Source organism: Physcomitrium patens, chromosome 10, assembly GCF_059467195.1.
Source record: "Physcomitrium patens ecotype Gransden chromosome 10, ASM5946719v1, whole genome shotgun sequence".
Classification (NCBI taxonomy): Eukaryota; Viridiplantae; Streptophyta; class Bryopsida; order Funariales; family Funariaceae; genus Physcomitrium; species Physcomitrium patens.
In genome coordinates this window covers 16024161-16039653 of record NC_143419.1, presented here as the reverse complement: position 1 = coordinate 16039653, position 15493 = coordinate 16024161, and the positions used below count along the sequence as shown (strand labels likewise).

Here is a 15493-nt window from a genome sequence, read left to right as displayed (position 1 = left end):
GGAACCCCCAAGTAATTTTACCATCGCTGTACCCTCTTGGAAACAAAACGCATTTGCTCCAGCCATGGTCATCATATTTTTAGTTTACCAAGTTGAAGATTTTTCAATAAAAAATCATCTATCTCACAAGATAGTATGTGTTGTTGCAGAATCAATGAGCGCATCATTTGATTCATCATTAGAGGTTTTATCATTCATTGTCACAGACACAAAATACAGACTTGAAATCTAACAAGAAGTTCAAGAAGAAGTGGCAGAACTAGATTAAACAGATGAGTACAAGAACAACAGCAGAAACGTGAGCTAGAACTCCAAGAGATGTGTTGTCGAGACCGAAGAACTCTTCAGTCTCGATCCCTATATATACTCCTACTTAGGAAGCTTCTCGAGCTACTTCTATTAACTAAGAAGCTTCTAGAAGGTTCTAAAGGCTTCCTTTCTAGAAGGTTCTAGAAACTTCTCGAGCTACTTCTATTAACTAGGAAGCTTCTAGAAAGTTCCAGGGGATTCCTTTCTAGAAGCTTCTAGAAACTTCTCTTCTAGAAGGTTCCAGAGGCTTGTTTTCTAGAAGGTTCTAGAAACTTCTCTCTAGAAAGTTCTAAGGAATATGTCCCTAACATCACTCCCTCCTTTAGCTTCGAGGTCTCTGAGAAGCAATGTTGTTGATCAGTACCAACGCAAGAAAATGAAGATCTGTCGCATAACTTCTGCTATGAACTCCAACTGTTGTTCACGAGGCAAGTGGTTCATCGACCCTTGAAGCCAACGGTAGTGGCCCACGCCTTCGACTTCTGACCAAGCATGAACTTCCGTGTCCTCATTGTGAAATTGTCCTGCAAACACGCCTTCTAGTTGACCATCGTAAGCAGGCTCGATCTCAAATACGATCACCAGTGATCGGTTACTCGGTATCCTCCGTCGTCGTCGTGGTACATGTAGTTCTTCATCTCGGGGTCGCCTTCGTGAGCTACTCGGTTGCAATACTCTGACTGGCATAGTATCTATCTCTTGGCTATCCATATCAAAAGACCAAACTACGATCTATCTTGGAGAAAATAACTACATCAACTATGAATTTTGCTGGTGCTCTCCCCTTTTCTTATATTGTTGGGAGAACAAGCTTCAGAAAGAAGCTATAATCGAATTGATTTAGGTTTATCAGGATGTCGTTGATGAAACTCCTGTACCTTTTGTGGCGCATTCGCAAGATTTTCAGCTGGCTCCCACGTTCGCTCATTAATGTCATAGCCGCACTAATGAACAAGATATTCTAACTTTCCCCACCTTTGCCGTGAATCCAATACCTTTTCAACCTCGTATTCTTCGTGGTTCTCGATTTCAATACTAGGTGGCGGACATTGCACTCTTCCAGAAAAAGATGACTCTCGATAAGGTTCCAATAGAGAAACATGAAAGACTGGATGTACCTTCATAGAAGTCGGTAACTCCAGTCGGTATGCCACTAGATTAATTTGCTTCTGGATGATAAATGGTCCCAATCTTCGATAGTCCAACTTATCACATGGTCGCTTGGTCTTGATATTTTGTCGAAGAAGCCACGCTTTGTCTCTAACTTTGAAAGTAGGTGCTGGATTCCGAAATCTATCTGCAGACGTCTTATAGGATTCTTGAGCGGATTGTAATTGAAGCTTCAACATAGTTTGAAGCTCTGATAGTTGCTTCGCAAATCCTTCAGCTGTTGGATTGTTATTTGTTGACGGACTCAATAAATCAAGCTTCGGATGATACCCATAGTTGAAAAAGAATGGTGTTTGTTGAGTCGACGCATGGAGGGTGTTGTTATATGCAAACTCGGCTAGCGGTAGATATGCAGTCCAATCGTCTTACTGATAGTTGATGCTGCATCGTAAGTACTGCTCCAAGACTTGGTTCACCCGTTCCGTTTGGCCATCAGTTTGAGGATGAAAAGCTGAAGAAAGCTTGATATCCACCTTCAATATTCCAAAGAGAGATCTCCAAAACTTTGACACGAACTGGGTACCTCGATCTGATATGATATCATCTGGTAGTCCATGATATCGATACACATTATCGAGAAAGAGTCTTGCTGTGACTTCACTGGACGATGTCTTCTTACAAGGAACAAAGTGTGCCATCTTCGTAAGCCGATCTACCACGACAAAGATGCTGTCAAATGAGTTTGATGATGGCAAGTCCGTGATGAAGTCCATAGAAATTGAAGACCATGGTCGACGTGGAATTGGCAATGGTTGTAGAAGTCCATAAGGGCGATGTCGAGGATTCTTAGATCTTGAACAGATGTCACAAGAGAGGACAAAATCTTTCACATCCTTCCACATTTGGGGCCACCAAAAATCTCGAGAAATAAGCTCCAAGGTCTTGTTGAATCCAAAATATCTTGCAGTTGGAAAATCATGGTGAGATTGAAGAACTCGGAGTCGTGCTAGTCCTTTTGGAATGTACAATCGCTCTTCAAAGTATAAAAGATCTCCCTCCACCTTGAACTTGTCGTCATTGGTACGTTGCTTGATATCAATGGCTACTGAATCTTTAATGGTCATAGCACGTACCTGGTTTAGGAAGTCAGCATCAAATGATACAATAGTAGCACAAAGTTGAAATCTCTCTAGCTTCAATAACGATGTACATTGTTGATCAAACGCTGCTTCTCCAGCCTTTGGTACAAGATACGATCTCCTTGATAAAGCATCGGATAGTCCTTGCTGCCTTCCAAGTCGATAAGTAATAACAAAATCGAATCTAGATAGCGACATATTCCATCGAGCTTGACGTCGATTTAAAACTCGAGCCGTCATGAAATACTCCAAATTCTTGTGATCCGTATATACGGATACTGGATATGCAGCTCCTTCAAGAAAGTGATGCCATTCTTCGAAAGAATCCACTATAGCAAGAAGTTCCTTATCGTAGATCTCATAATTGATTTCAACAGCAGAGAACTTCCGAGAATAGAATGCAACTGGATGGAGCTTCTTATCTTCACTCATTTGTAAAAGCACAGCTCCCAAAGAAAAATCTGAAGCATCAGTTTCTAAATAGAAGGCCTTTGTAAAGTCTGGATGTACCAAAATTGGAGCTGTAGTAAATGCTGTCTTCAAATCTTGAAACGCCTTCTCTGCCAAAGGTCCCCATTCCAACTTATCCTTGCATGTTAATCGAGTGAGAGGAGCAGCAACTTGAGAATAATTCTTGATGAAGATCCGATAAAAGTTAGCAAAACCAAGAAAGCATTGTACGTCTCTAATCGTCTTCGGAACCTCCCAAGACATGATTGCTTCTACTTTCTTGGGGTCCATCTTCAAACCTTCTGTAGTCGCAATGAACCCCAAAAATTCCATCTCCGTCTGATGAAATAAACACTTTTCTAATTTGGCATATAGTCCTCGCTTGCGTAGTTTCTCCAAGACCAAATAAACATGCTCCTCATGCTCTTCCTCCTTTTTAGAGAATATTAGAATATCGTCCAAGTAGATGACAACAAAATCGTCGAGGTGTTCTCGAAAGATGTCATTCATCATATGTTGAAAAACCGCTGGAGCATTGGTAAGACCAAAAGGCATGACATTATATTCAAAATGACCATACCTTGTACGGAATGCTGTCTTCCACTCATCTCCTTCCTTGATTTGTACGAGATTATAAGCTCCCCTTAGATCAATTTTTGTAAAGATCTTCGCACGTCCAAGTTGTTCTAAGAGACTAGAAATCAAGGGTAATGGGTAACGATTTTTCTTTGTTACCTTGTTGAGGCCTCGATAGTCCACACACATCCGTAATGATCCATCTTTCTTCTTCACAAATAAGATGGATGCTCCAGCTGATGATTTTGAATGACGAATGAAATTCTTGGCTAGATTTTCATCGATGTACTTTTGTAACTCTGCCAACTCCGTTTGCGATAGATTGTAGATTGGGCCAAAAGGTGGTTGTGCTCCTTCTTGCAAGTCTATGGCACAATCATATGGTCAGTGTTCCGGTAGTATGTCGGCATTCTTCTTTTAAAACACGTCTTTAAAATCTTTATATTGCTCCGGTATACTTGCTGTTGAGATCTTCTCCTCGGTAGTTGGAGCCGCATAAATGACAAATGGAGTGCCTTCCTTAGATGATCTTATAAACGCTCTTGTTCCAATGAATAAGGATTTCTTTTTTCGAGGTTTTTTACTAGGTTTTTTCTTGGGTGGTTTTGTGGGAAAAGTCATCTTCCGCAACCTCCAATCTATCAATGGATTATGTTTTTCCAACCAAGAAAGACCAAGAATAATAGGATTTGATGGGGTTCTAATAATATTAAAAATAATATGACTACTATGGTCTTTAAATGTTAATTCTATAGGTTTTGATTCATGGGTGATGCTACCAGACAATAAAGGTTGCCCATCTATGACCTCAACATGAACAGGTTTTGATTTTTGTACTAAAGGGATCTTATGACGCTTTGCAAATTCTTCGTCTAAAAAACAAGCAGATGCTCCTGAGTCTAGTAGTGCTAAGGTTCTCAGTTTTTGAGGGCCGATAAACAGAGGGATTGTAAAACAAAGTGCAGGTTGGGCAGAAAGAAAGGAACCTGATTGTTGTTGGAATATTTCATTGTCCAGCCGCACGGTTCCTACTGTGGCTGGGCATCCTCGTTTTCCTGAACAAATACTCCCCTAGTCTTGACTATGCCTCGATTTTGCTTTTTGGGGTAGTTTCCGACTTTGTGGCCTTCTCCACCACAATACAAGCATAAATTTTCCTCCATACGTCGCTTTTTTTCTTCTATAGTAAGAGATTTGATACGTACCACATCAATTTGCATGTCTTCCACCTCTGAATGCGAATTCACACCGCTTGCCGACATAGTTGGAGCATGGCGAATTGTATGTTGTCTTGAGTGTTGGTCTTGGCGATGTTGGAATAGGCGATTATCACACTTCACAGCTTGGCTAATGGCTTCATTGAGCGTTCGTGGATCAGGAAGAGTTAACAGCAAATCCTTCACATCATCTCTTAAACCCCAATAGAATTGACTCATCAACGCTTCTTCATTCCAATTGATGTCACATACTAATTGCCTGAAATCCAAAGCATAGACTGATGTAGAACGCATCCCTTGTCGTAGCGACCGGATCTTTGTTGTAGTCCATCGAACCTTATCGTGTTCACCAAATGCTTCCGCAAATGCTTCCAAAAAGGTTTCGAAGTTGTTTAATATGGATGATCATTTCTCAAACAAAGGAGCAAACCATGATAGAGCTTGTCCCGTAAGTAAGGTTCCAACAAGCCCAACACGTGACTCCTCCGTTGGATATCATTCGGGCTGTAAAACTGTTATCAACCTGATTTGATTGACGAATCTTCGAAACTTGGAACGTGTTCCATCAAACTTATCTGGAAGGCTAACTCGATGCTTCTTATGTTGTAGAACTAGTGGTTCTTGTCGAACCTGAGGTAAAGTTGTTTCTCCAAGTGCCAAAATTTGAGGCTGGTGTAGTTTAGATTGTGCTATCCCAGATACTCCATCATTATGAAGCCTTGCCACCACTCCTTCAATCTCTGCAGTTCTTTGTGACAACGTAGCGAGGGCATTCATAATAGCATCTAACTTAGACTCCGAACTTTCTGTCATACTAATGTCTTGACCTCCGGCCATTCTAAAAGAAGGACAAAAATGACCCTATAAGAGGCAATATTGGTTTATAGGAGGGTAATCCACAACCTATAAAACGCCTTAAGAATTTCAAGAAGAGGGGTAATCCACTCTCTCCAAGAAGAATAAGACTCCAATATTGTAACAGAAGAAGTATCAGTTTAGAGGAGGGTAATCCGCAACCTCTAAAAAATGCTAGTATACCTTCAAGTAGAGGGATAATCCACACTCTACTAAGAAAGAACTAGCTCTGATATCTCAAGTTAGTGTAGTGTCGACAAACTGTCACGGACACAAAATACAGACTTAAAATCTAACAAGAAGTTCAAGAAGAAGTGGCAGAACTAGATTAAACAGATGAGTACAAGAACAACACTAGAAAGGTGAGCTAGAACTCCAAGAGATGTGTTGTCGAGACTGAAGAACTCTTCAGCCTCGATCCCTATATATACTCCTACTTAGGAAGCTTCTCGAGCTACTTCTATTAACTAGGAAGCTTCTAGAAGGTTCTAGAGGCTTCCTTTCTAAAAGGTTCTAGAAACTTCTCGAGCTACTTCTATTAACTAGGAAGCTTCTAGAAAGTTCCAGGGGATTCCTTTCTAGAAGCTTCTAGAAACTTCTCTTCTAGAAGGTTCCAGAGACTTCCTTTCTAGAAGCTTCTAGAAACTTCTCCCTAAAAGGTTCCAGAGGCTTCTCTTCTAGAAGGTTCCAGAGGCTTGTTTTCTAGAAGGTTCTAGAAACTTCTCTTTAGAAAGTTCTAAGGAATATGTCCCTAACATTCATATAAGCCTCTAAGTCATCAACACCAATTGAATCCATAGACGCATCCATGGTATGAACTTCATGAGCCTCAGCTCGTAATTTCTTATTTTCTTGGAACATTTTAATAAAATATTCTGAAGTACGACACGCATGTACTAAATGTCCAATCATTCCACACTTATGGCAAGAACGCATCTTTGATTTTTGTTTTCTATTATAATTAATAGTAGAACGTTTATTCTTTCCATATGGGTAGAAATGGTCTTGACTATGACTACCCTGATACTTATGAGCATGTTTTCCATGTTTATATAATTTCTTCTTAGACTTTGAAATATTAAGTGCATAAGATTTTGGAACTGTAGTTCCAATAGGATGAGCTTCCGCATTGCGCAAGAGTAGCTCATTTTGCTTCTCCGTAAGAAGTAGATAGGACATGAGATCAAAATGACTCTGAAATTTCATATTCCTATATTGTTGTGCAAGTACAACAAATACAAGAGGAAATGTAGAGAGAGTTTTCTCAATCATTTCTTCTTCAGAAATGCTTTGTCTACATAATCGTAATTAAGAGACAATACTATACATTTTACTATTGAAAGCATTTAAATTTGGAAAATCTAAGACATGTAAATGTGTCTAATTATGATGTGCACGTGGAAGAAAAATGATCTTTTGATGATCAAACCTAGATTTAAGATTCTTCCAAAGTTCTACAGGATCTTCTATTTCTAATTATTGATGTTGTAATGTAGATACAAGATGACGACGAAGGAGAAGAAGTGCTTTCCAACAAATAGCAGGAGATATAGAAATACTTATTGTAGGAGATTCTTCAAACATAATGGCATCCGAGAGTTTTTCTCCAAATAAATTTGTTTTTGCCATTTTTATCCATAATAGATAATTGTTTCCATCCACAATCAATGTTGGAAATAAAAGAGCTTGAAAATGTTGGGATGCACTGGTAATAGTTGGAATCATAGTAGAAGCAGTTGAAGATGTTGAAGCACTCATTATAAATAAATCTGTAAAGAAAATACAAGATCAAGTAGAAAAGTTGAATAAAACGTACCTTAAAATATAAAGTCAAATAAAATGATAAACTTGAACTTGAAAATATATATATATATATATATATATTTTTTAAAGAGAGAGTTGTAGATTAAGGCAGCAGAACAGCAATAAGATGGCGGCAGCAGGCAGCGATAGGGCAGCAGCAGCAGCAGTGGTGGCGGCGGGCGGCAACGTCAACGGCGACAGGGTGGCAGCGGCGGATTTGGCGGCACTTCGATGGTTGTTCGGCTTCTGTTCGGCAGTAGTTCGGCGGCAGGCGCGGGACGCAGCAAGGAGCAAGGAGCAAGCAAAGGGTGGAGTTGGGCTGGATCAAGTATTCAGAGCAAGCAAGGTAGGGAGTGGAACAAGTGCTCTAAGCAAGCAGCTAATGTGTGAGGGGCCAGCAAGAGAAACAAGATCATGACGTAGACACTTAGAAAGACACAAGAGTAATAGTAAGTCATACACACACACAAGAGTAGTAGTAAGTCATACACACAAGAGGGTTTCTAAGGAGAGAGAGTTTTTTACACACACTTCTATTAATCTGGTTGTATCTCATATACAAGAAGAGAAAAGAGGAGAGGATAAACAATACTTCTCTACTAGACTCTAAATACTGTAACTATGGTAATTACTGTAGTCTACAGTAAATATTATGGAGAGTGCCAACTACATTTAATGATCTCAATAGTTTTGGTGGGGTTTTCAATGCTTTTTAGTAAAAAGTATATTTGCACATTGAGTAACTTTTATGATTAGTTACTTTTTAAAATTAAAAGATCCATTTTGTGAGATGGTGCTAATATGTATCTTATATCTGTGGAATGCGATTTTAATTTACAAATAATTAAGAAAAAAAATAAAAATAAACATATATCAGATACACAGTTAAGAACTTTTTAAGGTCAAGTTAATAAAATTGATATTAGTAACGATGAATATTCATTAATGAAGACAGTAATAAAAAAAAAGTTCACACATGTATACAAACAAAAATCAAGAGCAAAAATATAAAATTTCTTCAATTATTATTCCACTTCAATAAATAAATTTTGTTTCTGGGAATTTCAATGAGTAACTGAGTTCTGAAACACGAATATTTTAACATGTTTTTCTGTCATTATTTTTTAAAAGAATATCAACTTGATCTTTTAGCATGTGAATGACTTTGTAAATGAATGCTACTTAACAATTATTTCAAAGATTTACTGAGTTCTTTAAACTTATCCTTCGACTGTGTGACAGGCTCATAAGTTATGAAGAAATGTTTACGAGAATTAGCCGGAAAAAGCAATGACGCATGACGGATATCAACGCAAGAATTTAATACTAATAATAACAACAAGAATAATTGTTCGAGAAGTTCCTCCGAAGTTGATGTGGCAGGGGGTGGACGGGAGGGGTGGAAGGGCGTTTCTGGAGGTGGTCGTTGAAAATCAGTCCCACACTAGATTCCCCACTTTCACCCCACCCCCCAAGTTCCCATCTTTTGCTCCTTCAAAAGACCCTCTCTCCTTATACAGGGTTTGCTATTGTGTGTGTGTTTGGCTGACGTCTCTGGCACTTGTTAGTCTTCCTCGTCAGTCTCGTTCGATTGGTAGGTCTTCTCGCAGTTGAGTGATTCGGATGTGTCTTTCCTGGGCTGCCGCCATTGTGTTGTTCCTGGGTTCCTACATATGGATCAAGTTTAGAGACGTAGCTCTTGATTCAAGCAAAGGAGTGCGCCGCCGAAAAAACCGAAAGGACAAGGTGTACTTTGAGCCCAGAATGAAACCAACGGGTTCCAAGAAATACATCTCTGTTGGCTCTTATGAAAAGAAAGAGGATGCGGTTTTGGCATATCGGATACTTTCCTTCTGGGATGGCAAGGAGGGTTATTCAGGGGAGATACCTCTGCGAGAAGGATCCACTTATCGTATTCCAACCTTGCCCGAGGTAGAGCAGCGCCTCGGTCCGGTGCAGGACAAGAATCCGGTCAAGTGCTATGTGCGGTATGTTCTTTCAAATTTCAAAGAACAGTTGGAAGCTCCAACAAGATTCGATGAGATTTATTGTGAATTTTGTGCACTTGTTGAACCTCGTGATGGACGGTCTGCTCCCGATGCAATAGGAAATGTCCCGAGTGGTAGAAATGGGGTACGAGCTGAGGAAGCACGACAGTCCCAGGAAGGAATCTAGGTTGGGGACTTGGTACAAGAGGCAGCTCCTGGCAATACAACAAATATAGAACTACCACCAGAATGTCTGGAAAATATATCACATGACCCACTGGAAGAGATGTCACTTGACACACTCAGTTGTAGCGTAGGTGGAGGTAGCTCTAACTTCACTCAGCCTGAGTACAGCACGAGCTCACAACCCAGAGCTGCAACCAACATTGCTGCATGTGAAACTGGAGCAACTGATGGACAACCATCGGAACGTGAGCAGGCACGACCCTTGCAAGAGAATCAGGCAAACGACTCACCAATTAACATGGTTGGTGACAATTTGAGCCTTCAAATTCAAGTGAAAGAGTTGCAACTCGAAAATCAGCAGTTGAAATCTGAAAATTCGTTGTTGTCAAGCCAGCAACAGACTCTACAACTCGAAAAGCAGCAGTTGAAATCTGAAAATTCGTTGTTGACAAGCCAGCAACAGACTCTACAACTCGAAAAGCAGCAGCTGGAAATTCAACTTTCTACTTTTCATCGCCAACAATATGAACAGCAAAAACGATTACTCATTCAAATTCTGTCCACGATCTTTCCAACTCTTGGACAGGGTTTACGTCCTTCAGAGTTGGAAGGCGAAACCGAGCTTCTTACAAGCGGAGCCGCACCGGGCCAACTTCGAGCCATGATTCACAGAACTGATTAGCCTGTACGAGTTTGATACGCACAAGTCCATTAGAATTTGATACTTTTTTGGAATGCTTGGTGTGGTTTTGGTGTGTTTCAGGTATGTCTTTCTGCCACAATAGTCGTTGTGTGCATTCCCACTGGACGATTCATCCAATTCAACGTACTGTATTCGTGCAATAAATTGCAATACAGAATCACCAGTAATTCAAATATATGACTAGTGCATGGGATGGCCTTGCACTCCACAAACTTTGTTTTGGCACAACCCACAGGATTTCCGTCAACCACGAGTGGATTGCTGTCTAAGCAAGGGTGTGTGCATAATGTGCTGTCAGATGGCTCTCAGAGACGCAAGTGTGCGACCAGGGTCTTAATCTATCCATACCCCGACGAAGGTCGTAGAGGGCAGCTTTGTAACACACAATCTGAGGGTTGGTATGCACGGCCATCCTTGAGATACTCATGATTTCAAAAAAATGATTAGCAGTGGTTTTTGGTTTAAACATCAGGTGGCCCCGGTATAAATCTGTTGAACTTGCGGTTGACTGCTATGTTACACGGAGCGAGGATACCAGTTTCAGCTACTATCATTCAATTGTTTCTTCCCAAATTTTATCGTCTGAACCCACCATGAATTCATTAGGAATTGTTGTTCTGGAGCGTTTCTGGTATGGTGCAATGAGTTGTGGTACATTGCATTTGGAGCTTCTTGGAAGAGCATACCTGAATCTGTGTTACTCGTTGAAGGTTTTGGAGGTGCGATTAGCATGCGGTGGTGTTGATTTGTGCATTGTCGTGGAGCCTCGGGTTAATGAGTATTTTTCACAACATAATTTCACAACAGTATACAATAAAGTATACAATAATATAACAATAACAACAACAAGAATAAAACTCCCTCACTCACTCACTCACTCACTGTCTGGGTGTTGTGTGGTGGAGGTGGTGTGAAGGAAGGAGGGGAGTGAGTGCAGAGTGTGTGTGTGTGGAACTGCTTGCGATGTCATTTTTGTTGCGGAATTGAGAGCTGGGTGTTGAGTTTAGGAAGCAAAGAAAGAAGGAACGAAGGTCAGTATGCGTGTGCGTTGATCTCCATCGAGGTTGCTCTCGACTTTGGATTGCAAATTGACGGGATACTTTGAGTTGAGTTGAGCTGAGCCGAGCTGAGCTGGGTTGAGAAGGATTCAGCGCTGCTTGAAGGGGTGGCGATGCATGGCTCTGCTCAGTTTTGAAATGCGGATGTGTTGATTTGTGCAGCGATGGAGGAGAGTCCTCGTTGCCTCCCTTGAAACCCCATCACCACGACTTGGTGACGGAATCCGCTCATCAAACGAGAAGGAGTTCACCTTCAGGGTCCTCGATGGACCGAATTGCAGTGGATGGCTCGATTTATTTAGTTTTGTTTGTTTGGTTATTCATTTATTTTATGTTCTAAACTTTGAATGGCTGTGCGAACTGAACTTGTGGGAGTTTTCGATATGCTGATGGTGCATTTCAGAATGTTGAAATCCTGATATGTTTATTTATTTACTTGTTTGGATGTCAAACTTGTGTATCCTGAAACATATCCAACAGTATTTGTGATATTTTTCATACAATGATGTTATAATTTTCTGGAGATAAAGAAGGTTTGAACCAAAAACAAAATCAAAAGAAAAAGTGTTGAATAAAGTGGAGTGAATTGTGGAATCTGGAAGCAATATACTCCTTTATGTGACCAAATATATTACATAAAAACAATTGTTGTGCCGATTTCTTTTGCTGGGTATTTTATTATTTTTTGTACAAAATATACTTGCATATTGAGTAACTTTCTTCATTATTTTCTTATTTTTTAGAATTCATTGTGTGAGATGGTGCTAATATGTTTCTTATATCTGTGGAATACGATTTCATGCACAAATGATTACGAAAAAAATCAAAAAATTAAAATCAGATACACAGTTAAGAACTTTTTAATCTTATGTTAATAAATTTGATTGTAATAATGATAAATATTCATTTATGAAGACAATAGAAGTAAAAATTAAATCCACATATGTTATGAGATGAAAGTGAAGAGCAAAAATACAAAAATTATTGATTTATTATTCCACCTCACGAATAAGTTTTTTTTTGGGTATTTCGATAAGTATTTGATTTCTGAAACACGAATATTCGAGCATTTTTATCTATCATTATTTTTTATAGGATAGAACCTTAATTTTTGAGGAATTGAATTGAACATCTACACAATTCTACTTTAATTTCATCATTTTTTGAAAGACTTATTGAGTTTTTCGTAAATAGGTAAGAAGCCATTAAACTTTTATATATATGAAGGAATATCAATTTTCATCCCATAATATGATGAGCAATGCATCCATCATACCAAACATCTCATAACATCACCTCAAACAAGCCATATTGTTCTTTCATGATTCTGTATTGAATTATATCTAATATGGTAAGTAATTTCATTTCATTTTTATTTTCAAAAAGAAAAAGAACAAAAGATACATCACTGAGCTGCTCTATAGAAAACATAATATGAACGGAACAAGCATTTCACCAAACACATTGTTATAAAAATACCAAAAACGTACTTTTCAAGAAAGACAATCACTGGAAGCATCCTGTTCTTATTGTTCAGACCTTTATTCAAGATACTTCTTAATTACATTGATGATAAAGGATCCTTTCTTTCATTGTAGCAAAAGATGTTACTGGTTATGGCGCTTTGGAATTGCACCCTAAGACAGGAACTTGCTTCACGAATTTGCTACACCATCTGCGAAGAAAAAAGGCATTTTGATGAGCAGATGCGAAACATCCAGTGCATCGATGAACTGATCGTGTCTCCAGCACTCGCTACATTATGTACAAGTTTGCCATTGTTTCTGTATGTACTGATTATTTCAAGTTTGCGTGTGTCTGTTCATGTGTGTGTGTGTAAGTGTGTGAATGATTTCACGAGCTCCGAGCAGAACCAGAGGAACCTGGCATGTGGGTCGACCTCCGCCATCACTGCGTCATCGCTGTGTGATATGTTCTCTTCGCAAACCGACCCTGAAGAGAAAGAAACACAAGAAGGATCTTAGATTCCATTGAGAGAAAAAGGAGCGATTATAACGAGTGAGGCTTGGCATGATTATCTGACCTTCAAGCGAGGCCGGCACTCGGCGTTGAACTTGCGAACCTGATACCGGACCTTGTTGGAGGAGACACGAGACCGTTTCTTCTCTCTGTAGCGCATCACTGAAGCATCCCGGTCTCTGCTTTCACTAGAATCAGCTCTTTTCCTTGGATGGCTAGTAACCGGTTTTGGAACGAGGCTGAAGTCATCCTGAAGTACCCAGATTTGAGTCATCGCCAAATTTGGAACAAAGAATGCCTTTGCAACTCCGACAGATCAATAATAGTTACAAAAACAGGGAATGATCGATCGTACCACAGCGGTGTCGTCAAAGGTGAAGTGCTCGGGCACTGTTTGCAGTCGTTTGCCGTCGGTCCAAAGGCTGCGGTCGTGGCACCAAGCGGCCAACACATCATCATAATTCAACCTCAACAGCGAGTGCACAATATGCTTCCCTAGTTCGGCCAGCTCTTCTTGGCCGCCCTCTAGGCCTGACGATCGCAGCACTGCAGTTGTAAGATCCATGTTTACGTTCAGCCCATCTCCGGCACAGAACTCCATCTCCGTCTTGCACTCATTCGAGATAAACGCGATCTTCAGAATCTCATTGCCACGCTCCGCATTGTCACCCTCATCGTCTACTCTGCCGTTCTGCTTTTGCTGAGCGACTATGTCATCACCAACAATGTCCCACAAATCAAGGCAGTAATTGTCTTTGTCATCTTCAGTGGCTCCCCATGAAATCTCCATCTCCGGTACGTGGTGGTCAACGTCCCCTCTAATCATGTTGGACCCCGAATCTCTAAATCCAGACTCCGACGCCGAGCGATCACCACAATGGTCACCATTAGGGACCACCACATGATGTGACTCTTCGGGAAAAAGTAGCGACGAGTGCGTTTCCTCGCGAACCTCGTCATGCAATATGGAACTAGAAAACGACGTCTCGCGGAGGGAGTCCTCGCCCAGCTGGGCTGCATTGTGCAGGTCGACCAAAGGCACGTCTCCGTCCTGGTGCGACCATTGGGAATGGAGCTCCGCAGTCGACATTCGTGCCCCGTTGACAGCATTGAAGCCACCCACATGACATGAGGTCAGATCGCAGAGCTTGCTAGTATGGCTGTAGGCGTCACAGTTTGATCGATTTTCTAAACCGCGAAATCTCGAGTGATTTCCTGAATGCGTAGACCTTTGTACTACTGGGCCCCACAGCGCGCGTCCCTCGGTGGTCGCAGGCGGAGATGATTCACATCGACTTGAAAATTGGGATCCCGTGGGAATTGTGGACATTAGATGTTTCATTGTTGAATGCGACCACTCGCAACCTGTGGCCTGCTTGTCGCTCCCCGCAGATACCTTCTCTGCAAAACTGATTTTGCGCAAAGGTCTAACTCTACCGCACTACCTGCGCATCTGACACCGACATCTCTCCCTATCTTTGCGAATTCTTCTACTCGCCGACTCGCCTTTTGCGATTCCCGATTCGCATTTTCGTGTCAAACAGATTGCTCATTGCATCCTGCAACTGAAATGATATTACTAAAGTCCTCGTCTAACGATCATAAGCCTTTCAAACAATCTTGTCCGGACCCCGTTATGGTCCTTCTCATCCTCGGATTCTAAATCCTGTCGCCAAGTCGTTTCAAACGAGATGTGAGAGTATTGCAATGCCCCAGCACGCTCAAATATAGGGTATTGGATTCTCCCACTTTGAATGCATCATTGTACAATAACAAAGAACCCAAACCTACCTTCGATGTGGCACCGTTGCTCATTCTAGATTGACTCTTGACGTGGGACGCCGCCATTCCAATCATCAGGACCTACCCACAGGCTGCACCTGGAAAGCAAGCACCCAAAGGCCATACTCCCAAATGCCGTTAACGTTGGATTATTCGACACCGGTGGCAAATCAAAGGGTTCATGCCCATCATGCCCGACCACTCAAAGACGTTGCTTCTCGGCGTCAAACACAGCTGCAGCCTATCACGTGGACCAGTTGCCGTCGGCAATCCTGATCAGCGACAAGTATCTCAAAAGACCTGGGCTGGTCGCGAGGTTACCATCTTTGAACGAGTC

The 15493-nt window shown here is 41.0% G+C and overlaps 2 protein-coding genes across 2 annotated transcripts; one reads left to right on the top strand and one right to left on the bottom strand.

The window, feature by feature from the left end:
- The first annotated feature begins 9732 nt into the window (after positions 1 to 9732).
- On the top strand, positions 9733 to 10511 carry LOC112287425 (uncharacterized). The gene has a single exon (XM_024530378.3). The coding sequence runs from the start codon at positions 9734 to 9736 to the stop codon at positions 10313 to 10315; it is 582 nt and encodes a 193-aa protein (XP_024386146.1). The 5' UTR covers position 9733; the 3' UTR covers positions 10316 to 10511.
- A 2404-nt stretch (positions 10512 to 12915) lies between these two features.
- On the bottom strand, positions 12916 to 15267 carry LOC112287405 (uncharacterized). Its single transcript, XM_024530347.3, has 3 exons — positions 13730 to 15267; positions 13439 to 13624; positions 12916 to 13347 (listed from the first exon to the last, which is right to left on the bottom strand). The coding sequence occupies exons 1-3, from the start codon at positions 14714 to 14716 to the stop codon at positions 13303 to 13305; spliced, it is 1218 nt and encodes a 405-aa protein (XP_024386115.1). The 5' UTR covers positions 14717 to 15267; the 3' UTR covers positions 12916 to 13302.
- Positions 15268 to 15493: the final 226 nt, after the last annotated feature.

Bases quoted from the DNA above. Each gene is read 5' to 3' on its own strand.
- LOC112287405 (XM_024530347.3), bottom strand. From the start codon at position 14,716: ATGAAACATCTAATGTCCACAATTCCCACGGGATCCCAATTTTCAAGT. The intron at 13,625-13,729 runs GTACGATCGATC...TGGGTACTTCAG, and splicing joins CCTTTGACGACACCGCTGTG to GATGACTTCAGCCTCGTTCC. The intron at 13,348-13,438 runs GTCAGATAATCA...CTTTCTCTTCAG, and splicing joins AGTGCCGGCCTCGCTTGAAG to GGTCGGTTTGCGAAGAGAAC.
- LOC112287425 (XM_024530378.3), top strand. From the start codon at position 9,734: ATGTCACTTGACACACTCAGTTGTAGCGTAGGTGGAGGTAGCTCTAAC.